The sequence below is a fragment of the Oncorhynchus keta genome, chromosome 31 (assembly GCF_023373465.1).
Source record: "Oncorhynchus keta strain PuntledgeMale-10-30-2019 chromosome 31, Oket_V2, whole genome shotgun sequence".
Classification (NCBI taxonomy): Eukaryota; Metazoa; Chordata; class Actinopteri; order Salmoniformes; family Salmonidae; genus Oncorhynchus; species Oncorhynchus keta.
The window spans coordinates 5,606,728-5,628,997 of NC_068451.1; the positions used below are offsets into that span (position 1 = coordinate 5,606,728).

The following is a 22,270-nucleotide window of genomic DNA, read 5'->3' on the forward strand; positions in this document are numbered from 1 at the left end:
GTCAACCATCCAGTTTCTAATTTCCTCATCAATACCATGGAGCCTTAACAGTTCTAACAGTCAGTTTCTAATTTCCTCATCAATACCATGGAGCCTTAACAGTTCTAACAGTCAGTTTCTAATTTCCTCATCAATACCATGGAGCCTTAACAGTTCTAACAGTCAGTTTCTAATTTCCTCATCAATACCATGGAGCCTTAACATTTCTAACAGTCAGTTTCTAATTTCCTCATCAATACCATGGAGCCTTAACAGTTCTAACAGTCAGTTTCTAATTTCCTCATCAATACCATGGAGCCTTAACATTTCTAACAGTCAGTTTCTAATTTCCTCATCAATACCATAGAGCCTTAACATTTACATTTCTAACAGTCAGTTTCTAATTTCCTCATCAATACCATGGAGCCTTAACAGTTCTAACAGTCAGTTTCTAATTTCCTCATCAATACCATGGAGCCTTAACAGTTCTAACAGTCAGTTTCTAATTTCCTCATCAATACCATGGAGCCTTAACAGTTCTAACAGTCAGTTTCTCATTTCCTCATCAATACCATAGAGCCTTAACAGTTCAAACAGTCAGTTTCTAATTTCCTCATCAATACCATGGAGCCTTAACAGTTCTAACAGTCAGTTTCTAATTTCCTCATCAATACCATGGAGCCTTAACAGTTCTAATGTAATGCTCCGGGTGTCGTGGGTGTGGAGTCAAAATGCAGGAGACAGAGTTCAATGCTGTGCGTCTTTTACTAGCACCAACGCACCATCGAGTGCTCACAAAAGTAACGTTCCCAAACACAGGGGAAAAATTACAATGAAGAAATACACGACTAGGCACTAAACACGTACCTCTACAACAGAGCCGAAGGTTACAATGAAAATAATCCCGCACAACAACCAGGCGGGCCGGCTGTCTAATAAAGACAAACTAATTAAACTAATTACACATGAACAGGTGCTACCACTAAACATACAAGGAGGGAGAGGAAAAACAATCAGTGGCAGCTAATAGGCCGGTGATGACGACCGCCGAGCGCCACCCGCCCGGGAAGGGGAAACACCCTCGGTCGGACTCGTGACAGTACCCCCTCCTGACGCGCGGCTCCCGCAGCGCGCCGACACCGGCCTCGAGGTCGCCCGGAGGACGAGGTGCAGGGCGATCCGGATGGAGGCGATGGAAATCCCTCAACATGGATGGATCCAAGATGTCCCTCACCGGTACCCAGCACCTCTCCTCCGGACCGTACCCCTCCCAGTCCACGAGGTACTGCAGGCCCCTCACCCGGCGTCTTGAGTCCAGAATGGCCCGGATCGTGTACGCCGGGGTCCCCTCGATGTCCAGAGGGGGAGGGACCTCCGGTACCTCACTGTCCTGCAGGGGACCAGCTACCACCGGCCTGAGGAGAGACATGAAACGAGGGGTTAATACGATAATAGGAAGGGAGTTGTAATCGATAACACACCTCGTTTATTCTCCTCAGGACTTTAAAGGGCCCTACACACTGCGGACCCAGCTTCCGGCAGGGCAAGCGGAGAGGTAGGTTTCGGGTCGAGAGCCAGACCCTGTCCCCCGGTACAAACACGGGGCCTCACTGCGGTGGCGGTCAGCACTCCTCTTCTGCCGTCCACTCGCTTGTCGTAGAGATTCCTGGACGGCCCTCCAGGTCTCCTTGGAGCGCTGTACCCATTCCTCCACCGCAGGAGCCTCGGTCTGGCTCGGATGCCATGGTGCCAGGACCGGCTGGTATCCCAACACACACTGAAAAGGGGACACGTTAGTAGAGGAGTGGCGTAGTGAGTTCTGAGCCATTTCAGCCCAGGGAATGTATCGTGCCCACTCCCTGGCCGATCCTGGCAATACGACCGCAGAAACCTACCCACCTCCTGGTTCATTCTCTCCACCTGCCCATTACTCTCGGGGTGATAACCGGAGGTCAGGCTGACAGAGACCCCCAAGCGTTCCATGAACGCTCTCCATACCCGAGACGTGAATTGGGGTCCCCGATCAGAAACGATGTCCTCCGGCACCCCGTAGTGCCGAAAGACATGGGTAAATAATGCCTCCGCAGTCTGCAGGGCTGTAGGGATACCGGGCAACGGGAGGAGACGGCAGGGCTTAGAAAACCGATCCACAATCACTAGAACCGCGGTGTTCCCCTGAGACGGCGGAAGATCGGTCAGGAAATCTATGGACAGATGTGACCATGGCCGCTGTGGAACGGGGAGGGGGTTGTAGCTTCCCTCTAGGAAGGTGCCTAGGAGCCTTACTCTGAGCGCACACTGAGCAAGAGGAGACATAACCCTTAACGTCCTTAACCAACGTAGGCCACCAATACCTCCCCTGAAGGCTCCCCACTGTCCTCGTCACCCCAGGGTGACCCGAGGAGGGTAGGACGTGAGCCCACCGAATCAGCTTGTCCCGAACATCAAGCGGCACGTACCTTCGCCCGCTGGACACTGAGGAGGCGCGGGTTCAGCCCGTAACGCCCGCTCGATGTCCGAGTCCACCTCCCATACCACTGGGGCTACCAGCTTAGAGGCGGGAAGGATGGGAGTAGGTTCGGTGGACCCCTCCTCGGTGTCGTAAAGGCGGGACAGTGCGTCAGCCTTCACGTTCTGGGAGCCCGGTCTATAAGACAAAGTAAACCGGAACCGGGTGAAGAATATGGCCCGAATATACTCCAGATTCTGGTGGTCGGTCCAGATGAGAAAAGGGTGCTTAGCCCCCTCAAGCCAGTGTCTCCACACCTTCAGAGCTCTAACCACCGCTAGCAACTCCCGGTCCCCCACATCATAGTTACGCTCCGCTGGGCTGAGCTTCCTTGAGAAGAAAGCGCAGGGGCGGAGTTTTGGTGGCGTACCCGAGCGCTGTGATAGCACGGCACCCACCCCAGCCTCGGACGCGTCCACCTCCACTATGAATGCTAGAGAGGATCCGGATGCGCCAACACGGGCGCATCAGTGAACAGCGCCTTCAACTTGTTGAATGCTCTGTCCGCCTGTGCTGACCACTGCAATCGCACCGGGCCCCCCTCAGCAGTGAGGTAATGGGAGCCGCTATCTGGCCAAAACCCCGGATAAACCTCCGGTAGTAGTTGGCAAAACCCAAAACCGCTGCACCTCCTTTACCGTGGATGGAGTCGGCCAATTACGCACGGCCCTAATGCGGTCACCCTCCATCACCACCCCCGAGGTGGAAATGCGATATCCCAGAAAAGAGACGGCTCGTTTAGAGAACACGCATTTCTCAGCCTTGACGTATAGGTCATGCTCCAGCAGTCTACCAAGCACTTTGCGCACCAGAGACACATGCGCGGTGTGAGTGGCCGAGTAGATCAGAATGTCATCGATATAAACAACCACTCCCTGCCCGCACAGGTCCCTGAGAATCTCGTCTACAAAGGATTGGAAAACGGCTGGAGCATTCTTTAACCCATACGGCATGACGAGGTACTCATAGTGGCCGGATGTAGTACTAAATGCGGTTTTCCACTCGTCTCCCTTCCGAATACGCACCAGACTATACGCGCTCCTGAGATCCAGTTTTGTGAAGAACTGCGCTCCGTGGAACGATTCCACCGCCGTAGCGATGAGAGGTAGAGGGTAACTATACCCCACTGTGATGGCGTTTAGACCTCTATAATCGATACACGGACGCAAACCTCCCTCCTTTTTCCTCACAAAAAGAAACTCGAGGAGACGGGTGAAATGGAGGGCCGAATGTACCCCTGTCCCAGCGACTCCGTGACATATGTCTCCATTGCCAACGTCTCCTCCTGGGACAGTGGGTACACGTGACTCTTGGGAAGCGCAGCGTCTACCTGGAGATCTATCGTACAATCCCTTCCCGGTCGATAAGGTGGTAATTTAGTCGCTTTCACTTTACTGAAAGCGATTGCCAAATCGGCATACTCGGGGAATGCACACCGTGGAACCCTGGTCTGGACTCTCCACCGACGTGGCACCGATGGAAACTCCCAAACACCTTCCAGAACACTCCTCTGACCACCCCTGGAGAACCCCTGTCTCCACGAAATTTTAGGATTGTGCCGGGCCAGCCAGGAGTCCCCAGCACCACTGGAAACGCAGGCGAATCAATAATAAAAAAACTGATATGCTCCCTATGATTCCCCTGCGTCACCATGTCCAGTGGGACCGTGGTCTCCCCCGACCATCCCTGACCCTAATGGCCGGCTATCTAGGGAGTGCACGGGAAAGGAGAATCTATCGGCACCAGCGGAACCCCTAACTTAAGGGCGAGTCCGCGATCCATAAAGTTCCCAGCTGCGCCTGAATCGACTAGCGCCCTATGCTGGGAAGAGGGAAAAAGTGAAGGAAAGAGATTAAGACAAACATATGGCCAACAAGGGATTCTGGGTGAGTCTGATGCTGACTCACCTGGGGTGACCGAGAAGCGTTCCGCCTGCCATCTCTACTCCCAGACGGACCCCCCCAGCACCGATCAGACGTGTGCCCTCTCCGACCACAGTTGGTGCAGGGAAGGCCGCCTCCTCCGGTACCCCTCGGCGTAGCCCCTCCCAACTCCATGGGAATGGGAGCGGAGGGGCTGGGTGGTGGAACGCACAGAACCCTCTCTGAACGCCCGCGGGCAGCCAGCAGATTATCCAGTCGAATGGACATGTCGATCAGCTGATCCAGTGACAGAGTGGTGTCCCGACACGCTAACTCCCGGCGGACGTCCTCTCGGAGACTACACCTGTAGTGGTCCATAAGGGCCCTGTCGTTCCACCCAGATCCGGCTGCCAAGGTCCGGAACTCCAGCGCGTAATCCTGGGCGCTCCTCTTCTCCTGCCTGAGATGAAATAGTCGTTCTCCCACCGCTCGGCCGTCTAGAGGGTGATCAAACACGGCACGGAAACGGCAGGAAAACTCTGTGTAGTGCTCCCGCGCTGAGTCTGGGCCATTCCAGACTGCGTTCGCCCACTCCAGAGCACGACCCGTGAGGCAGGAGATGAGGACACTCACCCTCTCTGCTCCTGAGGGAGTGGGTCTGATGGTGGCCAGGTATAGCTCCAGCTGAAGCAGAAACCCCTGGCAACCCGCCGCCGCTCCATCATAAGCCCTCGGTAGCGTCAGACGGAGGGTGCTGGCGTCGGGAGATGGGGAGTCCGGAACCGTGGGTGCCGAAGGTGGAGAGAGGAGACCACTCCTCTCCCATCGGTCCATTCTCTCCATCACTTGATCCATCGCGGATCCGATCCGATGGAGGACGGTGGTGTGGTGGAGAACCCGTTCCTCCATCGATGGGAGAGGGTTGGCTGCTGCTCCTGCTGACTCCATCAATCTAATAGGTGCGGGATTCTGTAATGCTCCGGGTGTCGTGGGTGTGGAGTCAAAATGCAGGAGACAGAGTTCAATGCTGTGCGTCTTTTTACTAGCACCAACGCACCATCGAGTGCTCACAAAAGTAACGTTCCCAAACACAGGGGAAAAATTACAAAGAAGAAATACACGACTAGGCACTAAACACGTACCTCTACAACAGAGCCGAAGGTTACAATGAAAATAATCCCGCACAACAACCAGGCGGGCCGGCTGTCTAATAAAGACAAACTAATTAAACTAATTACACCTGAACAGGTGCTACCACTAAACATACAAGGAGGGAGAGGAAAAACAATCAGTGGCAGCTAATAGGCCGGTGATGACGACCGCCGAGCGCCACCCGCCCGGGAAGGGGAAACACCCTCGGTCGGACTCGTGACATCTAACAGTCAGTTTCTAATTTCCTCATCAATACCATGGAGCCTTAACAGTTCTAACAGTCAGTTTCTAATTTCCTCATCAATACCATAGAGCCTTAACAGTTCAAACAGTCAGTTTCTAATTTCCTCATCAATACCATGGAGCCTTAACAGTTCTAACAGTCAGTTTCTAATTTCCTCATCAATACCATGGAGCCTTAACAGTTCTAACAGTCAGTTTCTAATTTCCTCATCAATACCATGGAGCCTTAACAGTTCTAACAGTCAGTTTCTAATTTCCTCATCAATACCATGGAGCCTTAACAGTTCTAACAGTCAGTTTCTAATTTCCTCATCAATACCATGGAGCCTTAACAGTTCTAACAGTCAGTTTCTAATTTCCTCATCAATACCATGGAGCCTTAACAGTTCTAACAGTCAGTTTCTAATTTCCTCATCAATACCATGGAGCCTTAACAGTTCTAACAGTCAGTTTCTAATTTCCTCATCAATACCATGGAGCCTTAACAGTTCAAACAGTCAGTTTCTTAACATGTTTATCAATAACTGGATGAAGCAATTTCATAAATCAGACAAACAAATATATATTTTTTTACATCATCCACATAAGAGTCACAGCTAAATCTTTTGTATGATCTCTTTATACACTATTTTAGGCCCAGCTTTTTGAACCTTGGTTCTCCTAGATATAGCCACTATATTGTGATCACTGCATCCAATGGGTACGGATACAGCTTTAGAAAAGAGTTCATCAATACATACTGTATGGATGATCTTGTTCCTTTAGTGTTTGTAAACACCTTGGTAAATTGATTAATAACCTGAACCAGATTAAAAGGCACTGGTTACAGCGAGAAGCTTCATCTTGAGTGGACTCTGTTTACATCAAATACACTATCAAGCATTTCACACACATTATTTAGATAGTGTAATAGGCTTTAGATGAGGCAGGTGAACCTGAAGCCACACTACTTCAATAACACTTGACATGAGCTCTTCTCTCAGCATTACTGGGTATATGGTTCTGAATATACAGTACCAGTCAAAAGTTTGGACACACCTACTCGTTCTAGGGTTTTTCTTTATTTTTTACTATTTTCTACATTGTAGAATAATAGTGAAGAGATCAACACTATGAAATAACACATATGTGAGATTCTTCAAAGTAGCCACCGTTTGCCTTGATGATGGCTTTGCATACTCTTGGCATTCTCTCAACCAGCTTCATGAGGTAGTCACCAGGAATGATTTACTCCTTCGAGATAATCTGATTTATCTGTCATTGTTATCATGGATTCACATACAGAACTAATGTTCTCTCTCAGAGGCTTACAGATTGTCGTCATCTTGCCGTTTCCCGATTAAACTCATCGAGCAGACCCTGGGAGAACTGCAAACTGTTCTCCAGGTTCTGGACCTCTCTGGTCAGATTATTTTATTAGTTGGCTCCACCAGTATTTGGACACAACACTTGAAGTCATTTTGCCGTTGTTGTAACAACTGCTTATAATAATGGCTGCATAATAATGGATGTATTGCTCCTGCTGCGTCCTTAGGCTTTGAATAGCTCTCAATTAGACCCAAGTGGCAGCTGAACACAGCCCAGCTCCTGTCACCTTTCCAAATGTGAATATTCTCTAGAGTTTTAGTCAATACTAACTCATCACCTTAGATGGTTGGGCTGGCTGCATAGACACACTTACAAATATGTGTCAACAATGCAATGAATGGAAAGCTGTGGACTAAGATGTTTTGTTATTTTCTTTTCAGGTTGCATTTCACCTCCAGCCTTACAGAGGGCGGAGCGACCACAGTGTCCATGACAACATCAAGTATATCATCGACAGGTAGGTCTTGTCTTTGTTTAGAATAACTTCAAATTGAAGTGGACACAAAGTAAAACCTTGTTGAACTTTCCTGTTGAAAACAGTAGTTTTCAGACAACATAGACCCTTTTAAAGGACTGAGACACAGTTCACTTCAAATCAAATTCTATTGGTCGTTTACACATGTTTAGCAGATGTTATTGTGGGTGTAGCGAAATGCTTGTGTTCCTAGCTCCAACAGTGCAGTATGAATGTACTTAAAAAATATAGAAATATTAAGACGAGCAATTTCGGAGTCCGGAGTGAGTGAGTGAGTGAGTGAGCGAGCGTGCGTGCGTGCGTGCGTGCGTGTGTGTATGTATGTATGTATGTATGTATGTATGTATGTATGTATGTATGTATGTATGTATGTATGTCGATAGGTAGGTAGATCTGTAGGTAGATCGGTAGGTAGATCGGTAGGTAGGTAGGTAGATCGGTAGGTAGGTAGATAGATACTGTACTAGTCAAAAGTTTGGACACACCTACTGATTTAAGGGTTTTTCTTTATTTTTACTATTTTCTTCCTTTTCTGTGGCGGTCCTCATGAGAGCCAGTTTCATCATAGCGTTTGATGTTTTTTGAGACTGCACTCCAAACATTTTTTCAAGTTCTTGACATTTTCCTAATTGTCTGACCTTCATGTCTTAAAGCAGGTATTAACAAACTGGGGCACAGGTACGCGCAATGCTGTTGGGGGTATGCTAAATAAAAATTGTGATTCACTTTTTTTCCCTTCATATTTTCACAATCCATTTATATTTTCCAACAGGGCTATACATTTGGGTGAGTTTTTTCCCCCTCACCTGAGTAGCCTCGTGTCACTGCCCAAAATAAAATTAAACCATCTAGTGTTCAGCGAAATAACAACACAATGTCAAATACAGGTAGCCTCGTCAAATAATTAACATCCAATCACATTAACCGTCACTTTCTCATGGGAATTCCACTAACGGTCCGTATGTAGCCAAACGTAGCTGCTGTTCATTCCATTGACATGGCAGGAAATGTCTTGAAACCAGTGAATTTTATGCATTACAGCTGGATGAGTCAACAGACGTGGCAGGCCTGGCACAGCTCCTGGTATATGTCCATTACGTTTATGGGGGATCAATTAAGGAAAACATCATCCTCTGCAAACCACTGGAAACCAGGACAACAGGAGAGGATATTTTTAAAGTAGTGGACAGTTTTGTGACATCAAATGGACTTTGGTGGTCAAGATGTGTTGGTATCTGTACTGATGGCGCAAAAGCCATGACAGGGAGACATAGTGGAGTGGTAACGCGCATGCAAGCAGTTGCTCCCGACGCCACTTGGGCACACTGCAGGATCCACCAAGATGCTCTTGGTGCCAAGGGAATGCCTAACAGCTTGAAAGACGTTTTGGACACTACAGTGAAAATGGTTAACTTTATTAAAGCAAGCCCCTGAAACAAGGCCCCTGAATACATAAGTGTGCTGGTTATCAAGGGGCAAAGTAGACAAAAATGTTTAACAGAGACGAGCTTAAAGTTTTTACTGACGAGATTTTCACACGACTGGCCTATCTGGGTGATGTTTTTTTCTTGGATTACAGGGACTCTCTGCAACTATATTCAATGTGGGGGACAAAATTGAGGCTACGATTAAGAAGCTGGAGCTCGTCTCTGTCTGCATTAACAAGGACAACACACAGGTCTTTCCATCATTGTATGATTTTTTTTGTGTCCCGAAAGATGACACAAACAACTGGATTTGTCATCCCTTTCATGCCCTGCCTCCAGTCCACTTACCCATATCTGAACAAGAGAGCCTCATCGAAATTGCAACAAGCGGTTCTGTGAAAATGTGATTTAAATCAGAAGCCACTGCCAGATTTCTGGATTGGGCTGCGCTCAGAGTATCCTGCCTGGGCAAAACGTGAGACACTGATGCCCTTTTTTATTTGACCATTATTTAACTAGGCAAGTCAGTTAAGAACAAATTCTTATTTTCAATGACGGCCTAGGAACAGTGCAGAACGACAGATTTGTACCTTGTCAGCTCGGGGATTTGAACTTGCACTTGAACTTTGCAACCACGTACCTATTGTGAGAGTGGATTCTCGGGCCTCACTAGCATGAAAACTAAATACAGGAACATACTGTGTGTGGAAAATGATTTAAGACTAAGTCTCTCTCTTGTACAACCCAACATTGCAGAGTTATGTGCATCCTTTCAAGCACACCCTTCTCATTAACCTGTGGTGAGTTATTCACAATTTTCAATTAACAAACAAGGTTTTACATGTAAGATGGTTAAATAAAAAGCGAAATGATTGATCCTATAAGAGCTGTTTGTCACTTCCCACAAGCCAGGTTGTGACAAACTCACTCATTCTTATGTTTAATAAATGTATCGTATAGTGTGTGTGTGGCAGGCATACAATGATGGCAAAAAACAACATTTGAGAGTGCGCTGAACCTGGTGATAGAGGGTGTATGCAGCTGGAGGTTGAATGTTTGAAGGGGTACGGGATTATAAAAAGTTTGGGAATCACTGTCTTAAAGTAGTGATAGACTGTCCTTTCTCTTTGCTTATTTTAGCTGTTCTTGCCATAATATGGATGTGGTCTTTTACCAAATAAGGCTATCTTCTGTATACCACCCCTACCTTGTCACAACACAACTAATTGGCTCAAACACATTAAGGAAAATAATTCCACAAATTAACCAGGCACACCTGTTAATTGAAGCTGGTTGAGAGAATGCCAAGAGTGTGCAAAGCTGTCTTTCAAGGCAAAGGGTGGCTTCTGTGAATAATCTCAAATATAAAATATATTTTGATTTGTTTAACAATTCTTTGGTTACGACATGATTCCATATGTGTTATGTCATAGTTATGATGTCTTCATTACTCTACAATGCAGAAAATAGTAAAAATAAAGAAAAACCCTTGAATGAGTAGGTGTGTGCAACATTTTGACTGGTACTGTATATACATACAGCCAAATACATTTAAACGCACCTTTTCACAATTCCTGACATTTAAAAATTCCCTGTCTTAGGTCAGTTAGGATCACCACTTTATTTTAAGAATGTGAAATGTCGTAGAGAAAATTATTTCTTTCAGCTTTTATTTCTTTCATCACATTCCCAGTGGGTCAGAAGTTTACACACTCAATTGGTATTTGGTAGCATTGTCTTTAAATTGTTAAACTTGGGTCAAACGTTTTGGGTAGCATTCCATAAGCTTCCCACAAGCTTCCTCCTGACAGAGCTGTTGTAACTGAGACAGGTTTTTTCAGTTCTGCCCACACATTTTCTATGGGATTGAGGTCAGGGCTTTGTGATGGCCACTCCAATTCCTTGACTTGGTTGTCCTTAAGCCATTTTGGCACAGCTTTGGAAGTATGCTTGGGGTCATTGTCCATTTTGAAGACACATTTGCGACCAAGCTTAATCTTCCTGATTGATGTCTTGAGATGTTGCTTCAATATATCTACAATTTTCCTACCTCATGAAGCCATCTTTTTTTGTGAAGTACACCAGTCCCTCCTGCAGCAAAGCACCCACACAACATGATGCTGCCACCCAAGTGCTTCACGGTTGGGATGGTGTTCTTCGGCTTGCAAGCCTCCCCCTTTTTCCTCCAAACATAACGATGGTAATTATGGCCAAACAGTTCTACTTTTGCTTCATCAGACCAGAGGACATTTCTCCAAAAAGTCCCATCTTTGTCCCCATGTGCAGTTGGAAACCGTAGTCTTTGCCTTTTTATGGTGGTTTTGGAGCAGTGGCTTCTTCCTTGCTGAGCAGACTTTCAGGTTATGTTGATATAGGACTCATTTTACTGTGGAAAAATATACTTTTGTACCCTTTTCCTCCAGCATCTTCACAAGGTCCTTCGCTGTTGTTCTGGGATTGATTTGCACTTTTCGCACCAAAGTACGTTCATCTCTAGGAGACATAACACCTCTCCTTCCTGAGCTGTAAGACGGCTGCGTGGTCCCATGGTGTTTATACTTGCGTACTATTGTTTGTACAGATGAATGTGGTACCTTCAGGCATTTGGAAATTGCTCCAAAGGATGAACCAGACTTTTGGAGGTCTACAATTTATTTTCTGGTGTCTTGGCTGATTTCTTTTGATTTTCCCATGATGTCAAGCACTGATTTTGAAGGTAGGCCTTGAAATACATCCACAGGTACACCTCCAATTGACTCGAATGATGTCAATTAGCCTATCAGAAACTTCTAAAGCCATGAAATCATTTTATGGAATTTTCCAAGCTGTTTAATGGCACAGTCAACTTAGTGTATGTAAACTTCTGACCCACTAGAATTGTGATACAGCGAATTATAAGTGAAATAATCTGTCTGTAAACAATTGTTGGAGAAATGACTCATGTCATGCAAAAAGTAGATGTCCTAACCAATTGCCCTTAACCAACACAAAAACATCATATGACGTTCTGCATTAGCATCAAACCACCCCAAGTGATATGCAACTTTTCAGGGAAGCCAGAAACCAATATACACAGGCAGTTAGAAAAGCCAAGGCTAGCTTTTTCAAGCAGTAATTTGCTTCCTGCAACAGAAACTCAAAAAAGTTCTGGGACACTGTAAAGTCCATGGAGAATAAGAACACCTCCTCCCAGCTGCCCACTGCACTGAAGACAGGAAACACTGTCACCACCGATAAATTCACTATAATTGAGAATTTCAATAAGCATTTTTCTACGGCTGGCTATGCTTTCCACCTGGCTACCCCTACTCCGGTCAACAGCACTGCACCCCCCACAGCAACTCGCCCAAGCCTTCCCCATTTCTCCTTCTCTCAAATCCAGTCAGCTGATGCTTCGAAAGAGCTGCAAAATCTGGACCCCTACAAATCATCCAGGCTAGACAATCTGGACCCTTTCTTTCTAAAATGATCTGCCGAAATTGTTGCCACCTCTATTACTAGCCTGTTCAACCTCTCTTTTGTGTCATCTGAGATTCCCAAAGATTGGAAAGCAGCTGCGGTCATCCCCCTCTTTAAAGGGGGAGACACTCTTGACCCAAATTGCTAAGGACCTATATCTATCCTACCCTGCCTTTCTAAGGTCTTCGAAAGCCAAGTCAACAAACATATTACCGACCATTTCGAATCCCACCATACCTTCTCCGCTTTGCAATCTGGTTTGAGAGCTGGTCATGGGTGCACCTCTGCCACGCTCAAGGTCCTAAACGATATCTTAACCGCCATCGATAAGAAACAATACTGTGCAGCAGTATTTATTGACCTGGCCAAGGCTTTCGACTCTGTCAATCACCACATCCTCATCGGCAGACTCGATAGCCTTGGATTCTCAAATGATTGCCTCGCCTGGTTCACCAACTACTTCTCTGATAGAGTTCAGTGTGTCAAATCGGAGGGCCTGTTGTCCGGGCCTCTGGCAGGCTCTATGGGGGTGCCACAGTGTTCAATTCTTGGACTGACTCTCTTCTCTGTATACATCAATGATGTCGCTCTTGCTGCTGGTGAGTCTCTGATCCACCTCTACGCAGACGACACCATTCTGTATATTTCTGGCCCTTCTTTGGACACTGTGTTAACAACCCTCCAGGTGAGCTTCAATGCCATACAACTCTCCTTCCATGGCCTCCAATTGCCCCTAAATACAAGTAAAACTAAATGCATGCTCTTGAACCGATCGCTGCATGCACCTGCCCGCCTGTCCAACATCACTACTCTGGACGGTTCAGACTTAGAATATGTGGACAACTACAATTACCTAGGTGTCTGGTTAGACTGTAAACTCTCCTTCCAGACTCACATCAAACATCTCCAATCCAAAGTTAAATCTAGAATTGGCTTCCTATTTCGCAACAAAACATCCTTCACTCATGCTGCCAAACATACCCTTGTAAAACTGACCATCCTACCGATCCTCGACTTCGGCGATGTCATTTACAAAATAGCCTCCAATACCCTACTCAATGAATTGGATGCAGTCTATCACAGTGCCATCCGTTTTGTCACTAAAGCCCCATATACTACCCACCACTGCGACCTGTACGTTCTCGTTGGCTGGCCCTCGCATTATACTCGTCGTCAAACCCACTGGCTCCAGGTCATCTACAAGACCCTGCTAGCTTAAAGTCCCCCCTTATCTCAGCTCGCTGGTCACCATAGCAGCACCCACCTGTAGCACGCGCTCCAGCAGGTATATCTCTCTGGTCACCCCCGAACCAATTCTTCCTTTGGCCGCCTGACTGGAACGAACTACAAAAATCTCTGAAACTGGGAACACTTATCTCCCTCACTAGCTTTAAGAACCAGCTGTCAGAGCAGCTCACAGATGACTGCACCTGTACATAGCCCATCTATAATTTAGCCCAAACAACTACCTCTCCCCCTACTGTATTTATTTATTTTGCTCCTTTGCACCCCATTATTTAATTCAGTCTCATCTGAGTTGTAAATTCTTGGTTATCTTCACGAACCCTGGCTAACAAGTTGAATCAGCAATGCAAAATTGGGTTTAATTATTTATACACTAAATACCTAACTAATCACACAGAATTACACATATACATAATTAAATCATAACTTGATTACAAATTACGTCATAAAGGAAAATGTCCCTAGCGGGCGGAACAGATATGACAGCTGGTTACACAAAAGAAAAGGGGCTGGGTTTGAGTGAAAGAGCGGGAAGACTGAGGAACAAAGGGTGAAGCTGTGCTATCGTAAATACAGTATCTTATGCATTCTAAATTACCGCCCATATGGAAAAGGAAAATACAATAAATATTTACTCTGAGCTGCGCTTCGGTAGGTTGGTGGTAGATGGAAGGCCGTGTTGCCCAACCGAGTCCTTTGAAGAAAGTCTCTGCTGGTAAATTGAATACGTTGTAGTAACGTCGTTGTGTGGTAGACGGGTTACTCAGTCTGTTCCTTCCTAACCCTCGTTTGCAGTGGCTGTTGCTATCTCAACGGCTAGGAGGTATCACTTCTGTAGTGAATAAGAGTTCAAAGTTCATACCATTCACAACCAAAGCTCACGCTGATGTTGACTTCATTCTGTAGTTATTATCTGAACCATTCTGACATCGGACCATCGTCCTCACAACAGGAGATTATATTGTCGTCAAGGGCTTATATAGGAAGGGAGAGGAGGGCGTGTTTGAAAAGTTTTATAGCCCATGTCCCTTCACAGGGGCGGGCCACTGATTGAGCAGAGCCCTATTTTATGAAATCTCACATTTTAGAAGCTAAAATCACATTTCATCCCATCACGAATAATTTCATATTCAAACATTTAAATTGAACAACAATTACTAGAGTTTATGTCATCTTATCATTTACGAGAATGTCTCAGATGACAACCGAACTGACACCATATTCATTAAGTACCACCGCATATGTTCCATTGGTCGGATTACCAGAATATAGTTAATTTCCCCTCACCTTCTGATGTTCCCAGAATCTCTATGTTAACCAAGGGTTTTGCAAATGTAACATCAGTAGGGTAGAGAGAGGAAAAAGGGGGAAATAGGTATTTATGACTGTCATAAACCTACCCCCAGGCCAACGTCATGACAGTATTAAATATTAAAAACAGAAATACCTTTTTTACATAAGTATTCAGACCCTTTGTTATGCTAAATTAAATTGAGGTCAGGTGCATCCTGTTTCCATTGATCATCCTTGAGATGTTTCTACAACTTGAAATGAGTCCACCTGTGGTAAATCCAATAGATAGGATATGATTTGGAAAGGTACACACTCTATAAAAAGGTCCCACAGTTGACAGTGCATGTCAGAGCAAAAACCAAGCCATGAGGTCTTTCCGTAGAACTCAGAGACAGGATCGTGTCTAGGCACAGATCTGGGGAAGGGTACCAAAACATTTCTGCAGCATTGAACGTCCCCTAAAACACAGTGGCCTCCATCATTCTTAAATGGAAGAAGTTTGGAACCATTTAAGACTCTTCCTAGAGCTGACCGTACCGGCCAAACTGAGCAATCGGGGGAGAAGGGCCTTGGTCAGGGAGGTGAACCCAATGGTCACTCTGACAGAGCTCTAGAGTTCCTCTGTGGAGATGGGAGAACCTTCCAGAAGGACAGCCATCTCTGCAGCACTCCACCAATCAGACCTTTATGGTAGAGTGGCCAGACGGAAGCCACTCCTCAGTAAAAGGCACATGACAGCCCGCTTGTAATTTGCCAAAAGCCACCTAAAGACTCTCCGACCATGAGAAACAAGATTCTTTGGTTTGTTGAAACCAAGATCGAACTCTTTGGCCTGAATGCCAAGTGTCACGTTCCGAGGAAACCTGGCACCATCCCTATGGTGAAGCATGGTGGTGGCAGCATCATGCTGTGGGGATGTTTTTCAGTGGCAGGGACTTGGAGGCAAGTCAGAATCGAGGGAAAGATGAACAGAGCAAAATACAGAGAGATCCTTGATGAAAACCTGCTCCAGAGCGTTCAGGATCTCAGACTGGGGAAAAGTTTCACCTTCCATCTGGACAACGCAGGAGTGGCTTCGGGACAAGTGTATATCCTTGAGTGGCCCAGACAGAGCCCAGACTTGAACCCAATCGAACATCTCTGGAGAGACCTGAAAATAGCTGTGCAGCAACACTCCCCATCCAACCTGACAGAGCTTGAGAGGATCTGCAGAGAAGAATGGGAGAAACTCCCCAAATGCAAAGTATGTAGCGTCATACCCAAGAAGACTCGAGGCTGTAATCGCTGCCAAAGGTGCTTTAACAAAGTACTGAGGTAAGGGGCTGAATACTTATGTAAATGTGACAGTTTCATGTTTAATGAATTTGCAATAATGTTAAAAAAAATATATAAAAAAAAACGTTCTGATTATGAGGTATTGTGTAGATTGATGAGGGGGAAAAAACTATTTAAATCCATTTTAGAATAAGGTTGTAACCTAACAATATGTGAAAAAAAGGTGTCTGAATACTTTCCGAAGGCACTGTGTATGTGTGTGTATATACACACGATGGGATGTATAGACCAGTGGCGTATACACATGACATTTTTTTAATGAGCATGGCCTTATTTCTATTACAGCATATTGGATGACTCTCATTCATATTCCAGTCACCCAGTTAAATGTAACAGCGACAGGTTTAGCTACGACATGACACTCCAATTTTCCCTATACCCATCATGAGGTTGCTACAACCTAGCCTATGAATGAAAGTTTACAACGTAGGTGCACACAGGCCGAGAGACACATTGGTAATCAAAGTGACCACCTTGCGCACACTTGCCTGCATCGAGCTGATATAAGGTGTAATCATTAGTCTAACAGTTGCAGTCTCTCGGTCCCAGCTATGATCTTCTTGGTCTTCCTGTGACACCGGGTGCTGTAGATGTCCTGAAGGGCAGGCAGTGTGGCTACGGTGATGCGTTGGGCTGACCGCACCACTCTCTGGAGAGTCCTGTGGTTGCGGACGGTGCAGTTGTCGTACCAGGCGGTGATACAGCCTGACAGGATGTTCTCAATGGTCCATCTTTAAAAGTGTGCGAGGGTCTTAGGGACGAAGTCGAATTTATTCAGCCTCCTGATGTTAAAAAGAGACACTGTTGCACCTTCTTCACCACACAGTGATGTGTATGCCGAGGAACTTGAAGCTTTTAACCTTCTCCACTGTGTCGTCGATTTGGCTGGGGCTGTGCTCCCTCTGCTGTCTCCTGAATGCTAGATTACATGTAAATAACTCTAGAATGTGATTCATATCTTATTAGGATACTTCTAGGTTATTTCTCCTTCCATGCAAATATCCAAATCTGTATCAATAATCTCGTGTCCATTTATTTGTGTTTGAAGGTACGGGGACCACGGAGCCTTCTACAAGTTCACCTCTAGCACCGGGAATATCCTGCCTCTGTTCTACATTTATGACTCGTATCTGACGCCGCCCGAGAACTGGTCCGACCTGCTCCACCCCACGGGCTCCCACAGCCTGCGTGGCACGCCGTATGACAGTGTCTTCATAGCCCTCATCGTGGAGGAGCGCCACAAGCATGACATTCTTGCCGGTGGTTTCGATGGCATGTACACGTACTTCGCCTCCAACGGGTTCTCTTTTGGTTCATCCCACCAGAATTGGAAGGCGGTCAAGGCGTTCTGCGACGGTAACAACCTGTTATTTATACCTAGCGCCGGGCCGGGCTACATCGACACCGCAGTCAGACCGTGGAACAACCACAACACGCGCAACCGAGTCAACGGCCGCTACTACGAGACAGCCTTGCAGGCGGCGCTGAACGTGCGGCCCGAGATCGTCACGATAACGTCGTTCAACGAGTGGCACGAGGGCACGCAGATCGAGATGGCTGTGCCAAAAAAGACGGTGACCAGGTTGTATTTGGATTACCAGCCGCACCAACCTGAGCACTACCTGGAGCTCACCAGGAGGTGGGCAGAGCAGTTCAACAAGGAGAAAGAGACATGGCTCATGTGAACTGGCACGGTATGTGTGAAAGAGAGAGAAAAAGCACGAGTGACTGTAGAGGTTTATGAATGTGTGAGAGACAAGTGCGTGGGAATTGGATTGGAGAGAAGAAAAAAAGAGAGAGAGAAATGCTAATTTTAATTTTTTTGGGGGGGTGCAAAATTGCATTATGTGGTATATTTGGGATATTCTACAGTTGACTCTTATGTGCAACAGAAAGCTCCCCTCCTGCTTGCCATATCTCTGCCCTGGATCTTGCCTCCTGATAACCTCTAGACAACCCCCATCCTCCCTACCAGCATGGATGGACACGTCAATAGTCTAATATACTGTACACAGTACACTCTGTCCTACTTTGACAAACCACTGTCCAATGTAACCATCTGTTTGATACAATGCACCCTGGCATGACTTTTCTTTCTGCACAATCCTTTTAATTTTTAAAATGATAATCCCAATAAAAATAGACCAGGTGACATTTCTAGGATTTGACTTTCATCCACAAGCCATCTCTTTCTTGGAAAGTATGAGAGAATAAAGGATGAGAGAGAGAGAGAGAGAGCTAGTGGAACTGTACGATTATATTTTCTCTTCATTAAGTCTAGCCTTTTCTCTTCACTCAAAGCAAGTGTGGTCATTGCCAAGTAAAGGGGTATTTCCTGTGTGGCTTAACAAGGATGTGGAGCTCAAAGATGTAGGGTGAAGTTGCCCCTAGGTGCTGATCTAGGGTCAGTTGTACATTTCCCCAACTAATGGTTAAGGTTTGGGGGAGCTGATCCTAGATCGGTACCTAGGGAAACTTCAGCCCAGAGCTGAACCAATGTGTAAGGGAAAACAGCATGCTTGACCAAATGGTTTAATGTCAGTGCACCAGGGAGAGTCTGAGGGCTCCACAGAGATGTTGGGGTATCGGAGCATGTGATTACAGACCAATTCAGCCAAGGGGAAACGCCATGTCCACAGCAGTTTTGTTTTATCTGAAGACAGAAAACAACCACCACCAGTGAGAAACGACATTCAACAATTTCATATTTTAAGTCTAGCACAATTACCAGTTTTAATAAATGCAATCTGCTCAAAACAGGTTTTTCAGATTCATTCACCATTAGAGTTGGGACATTGTCCGTTAAAATAATTCAACTTTTTATAGAAATAAACAGTCACTCTCGTGCGCAGGCAATGTAAATGTATAGTCCGGCAGTTTATTTTGAGGGTTAACTGCCTTGCTCAAGGACAGGTTACTGACCCAATGCTCTTAACCGCTAGGCTAACTCCTTAATGTATATGCATTACTGAATAATAACCATCTACATTCCAAACATGTGAGAAGACACTTACCAAAAAAAAAAGTAATTGAGAGTGTTCTGTGGACAGGAGCTTCTGCAGTAGTTCATCCACCACACTGACATTCACCCAGTACTATAGGCGAGGAGAGAAAACCAACCCAAGCCATCATGATCTGCATAATGCATGCCATTTATTGTCAACAACATACTCTCATTGGTCCATTATACAAACCAATAATCAGGTACTCAAAACTGTTGAGCAATAATACACTAGATCACAGCTCGCTCATAGGCTGCATTTACAGTCAGCCCAATCCTGATATTCTTTTCCCCACCAATTGGTCTGACCAATCACATCAGATCTTTTCTCGTCAGATATTTTTCAGAGCTGATCTGATTGGTCAGAAGACCAATTTGTGAAAAAAAGGGTTTTCCCATAGAAACAACAATGCTTGGACAGCTAATAACCCAGAAAGACAAAAACAAATCCCTTAAGTTTTACAAGAAACCCAGAGAATTCCACAATAGCATGCAATGTGCAAAAGGACCGTCCTTCCTTTAGAAATCATCACTCGCCTCAGCGTTGCAGGCATTGCCATCATTCAGAGTTGTATTTGGCCATGGTAAGCACAGGTTCTTGCTGGTTGTACATTTCAGCATGTGGTATGAATTTGAAGGGGGCAAACCTCACTCATCCCGTGTCTTCTGACAGTCCTCTAGCACATGAACTGTGGAAGAGAAGGCATTGAAAGAACAGAAAAGAGCAGGGGGGGTTATCACTTCCACAGGTCATTTTCACTATACTGTATGTTTAAACTACTACTCACAACATGTGCTCATGTACTTTTAACTTGGATAAATGAACAAAACGGATTGAAATGTATTACAGTCAGTGGCCTGTAATCTGCTGAGCAGGCCAGTATCACTACTCACCAGCCAGGTCTGATGATGCGGTATTTGCCTGTTGACCCCAACCGACTCTTGTCTCCTATTGGTCCGCCATCCACCACCACTGATAACTGAGGCCACAGATCCTGGAACTCCTGTATAACTACTATTTTGCCAAAGTCCTTTTAAGTATCAGTGAAAAATGATGCACTGATAAACCTTGGTTAGTTGTAGATGATGTAGTCCCACCTCCCCTCCAGTTCATGGAATAAAAACAGTTCTCACACACGGTGGGTTGTTTCAACATACATGTACAGCCACAGTGCTGGAGTGTGAGCTGATGTTGGCGCTGGTGAGGGCAAGAGGTTCCCCACACATCTGGCAGAGGCGTCTCATGAAGGCCTGGTCCGGGATGCACACTACTACTAACTGGAAGTAAAAGGTAAACACATCATCACCAACAGCCCAATGCATGTAATAAATAACTTACTAAATGCCAATCCAAAATCTAGCATGCAGAAAAGCAACACACATTTTGAAATTGAGTGGTTTATGAATTACAGTATAATTTGTAATCTTTTAGGGGCAGTGAATTGTCCATGTCTATGGGAGTGTAACCGGAGTGAAGGGATTGAGGTCAGTGTTGAGTACTTCAGCTCGTTCCAGAACTAGAGTGACAGGGCCAGGCAACAGGTCCCCTATCAGTTCTTTTTTGACTGACACCTTACAGTACCTCCCACCACAAGGGTAAAAAAAAAAACATTTAGGCTTGGCTGCAATATTGCCTGATTCACATTATAGGGCTGATGCAAACCGTACTGTGCTGGCACCGATATTTTCATTTTGTCCTGTCCAGCAAGGTAGATTTTTGCAACTACGTTAGATGCGTAACAAGGCCAGGCCAGTTCAGCTCAGCCCTATAGTGTGAGTAAGGCATGTTGCAAGACATTGAGCCACAAGAACAATGATACGAACACCATCAATGCACGCTTACTTGTAAATGTCTTTGATTTCTCCAACACAAATGGCCAGTGGTTTCTCCCCATTACGTCCTTTGATGTCATACACCTTTTTGATGGCATTGGAATTCTGAGCCAAGCAAGCCAGCCCATATATTGTGTCCGTTGGCACAGCCACAACTTGCCCATCCTTTAGAGCCTTCACTGTTGAATTCAGGACTTCTGCACCATCTACACTTCAAAAGCAAACCATTAGGAATGAATGGTCTTATGCAAACAGCTTACATTGACTGATGTATGATCACATTTCATCAGGAGTAGACATTCAACAATCTCCCCCACAACAGAACGTGGCTAATGCAAAGCATTTGACAAAAAGCCCAAGATTTATTTAGTTTTAGACATGTTATTGCACAATACATATATATTTTAATATGTATCCTTTATTTAACTAGACAAGTAAGTCTAGTTTTAAATGACGGCCTACCTCGGCCAAACCCGGACGACGCTGGGCCAATTGTGCGCCGCCCTATGGGACTCCCAATCACGGCCGGGTGTGATTTAGGCTGGATCCGAACCAGGGACTGTAGTAACTTAGACTGCTGCGCCTCTCGGGAGCCCTAACACGTGCACTTGAAACCATGAGAATGATATATCTCGCTAACAACTGTTAGCTTATCATATGGACTATAAGGACCTCTATTCAACTTAGAATTTATTTTAATTGTAGAACCTTGCCGTTTGAGTTTGAATGGTGACATAATGGACCGACCTTGCAGTCTTGCATCATCACACCGGGCAGATGGTCCATTTATGACGGACTGCGGTGACAAGCGCATAATTTTTGTCTTCAGTTCTTTGCACCCAGTTCGTCCATCTCGGGTCGCTAGATCTATAAACGCGTCTTTAATATCATTAAGTTTGAAATAAACTTTAAAAATGTATTCATAGAAAGTGTTGGTGCTACATGCTGTGTCGGCTGATGAAATAACATTAACTGTCTTCTGGGTAACGCCCTCAAAACAATGACACACATTTCCTTAAAGTGAAAGCACACAGCTTCGCAAAATGTTTATAAAATAAACAAGATCAAAATGTGCTTTGTAATTTGCAT

The 22,270-nt window shown here is 45.6% G+C and overlaps 1 protein-coding gene and 1 long non-coding RNA gene across 4 annotated transcripts in view; one reads left to right on the forward strand and one right to left on the reverse strand.

Annotated features, from left to right (window-relative positions):
- LOC118364259 (glycoprotein endo-alpha-1,2-mannosidase-like protein) overlaps window positions 1–18,421 on the forward strand; it is a 39,570-nt gene extending 21,149 nt beyond the window's left edge. The window contains exons 3-5 of one of the 2 annotated variants that reach the window (XM_035745655.2): window positions 7,494–7,570; window positions 17,396–18,041; window positions 18,240–18,421. In XM_035745655.2, the coding sequence (XP_035601548.1) occupies window positions 7,494–7,570; window positions 17,396–18,032 (714 nt within the window). In that variant the 3' untranslated portion in view covers window positions 18,033–18,041; window positions 18,240–18,421. Of the gene's footprint in view, window positions 1–7,493; window positions 7,571–17,395 lie in introns of both variants that reach the window. The other variant, XM_035745654.2, reaches the window with a different exon arrangement.
- A 218-nt stretch (window positions 18,422–18,639) lies between these two features.
- On the reverse strand, window positions 18,640–22,149 carry LOC118364263 (uncharacterized). Of its 2 annotated transcripts, XR_004821545.2 has the most exons (5): window positions 21,929–22,149; window positions 21,192–21,387; window positions 20,243–20,626; window positions 19,362–20,037; window positions 18,640–19,000 (listed from the first exon to the last, which is right to left on the reverse strand). It is a non-coding gene; the product is annotated as an uncharacterized LOC118364263 (long non-coding RNA). The 2 variants fall into 2 exon arrangements; XR_008087875.1 differs by lacking the exon at window positions 18,640–19,000 and having other exon boundaries at window positions 19,481–20,037; window positions 21,644–22,149.
- Between the last annotated feature and the right edge of the window lie 121 nt (window positions 22,150–22,270).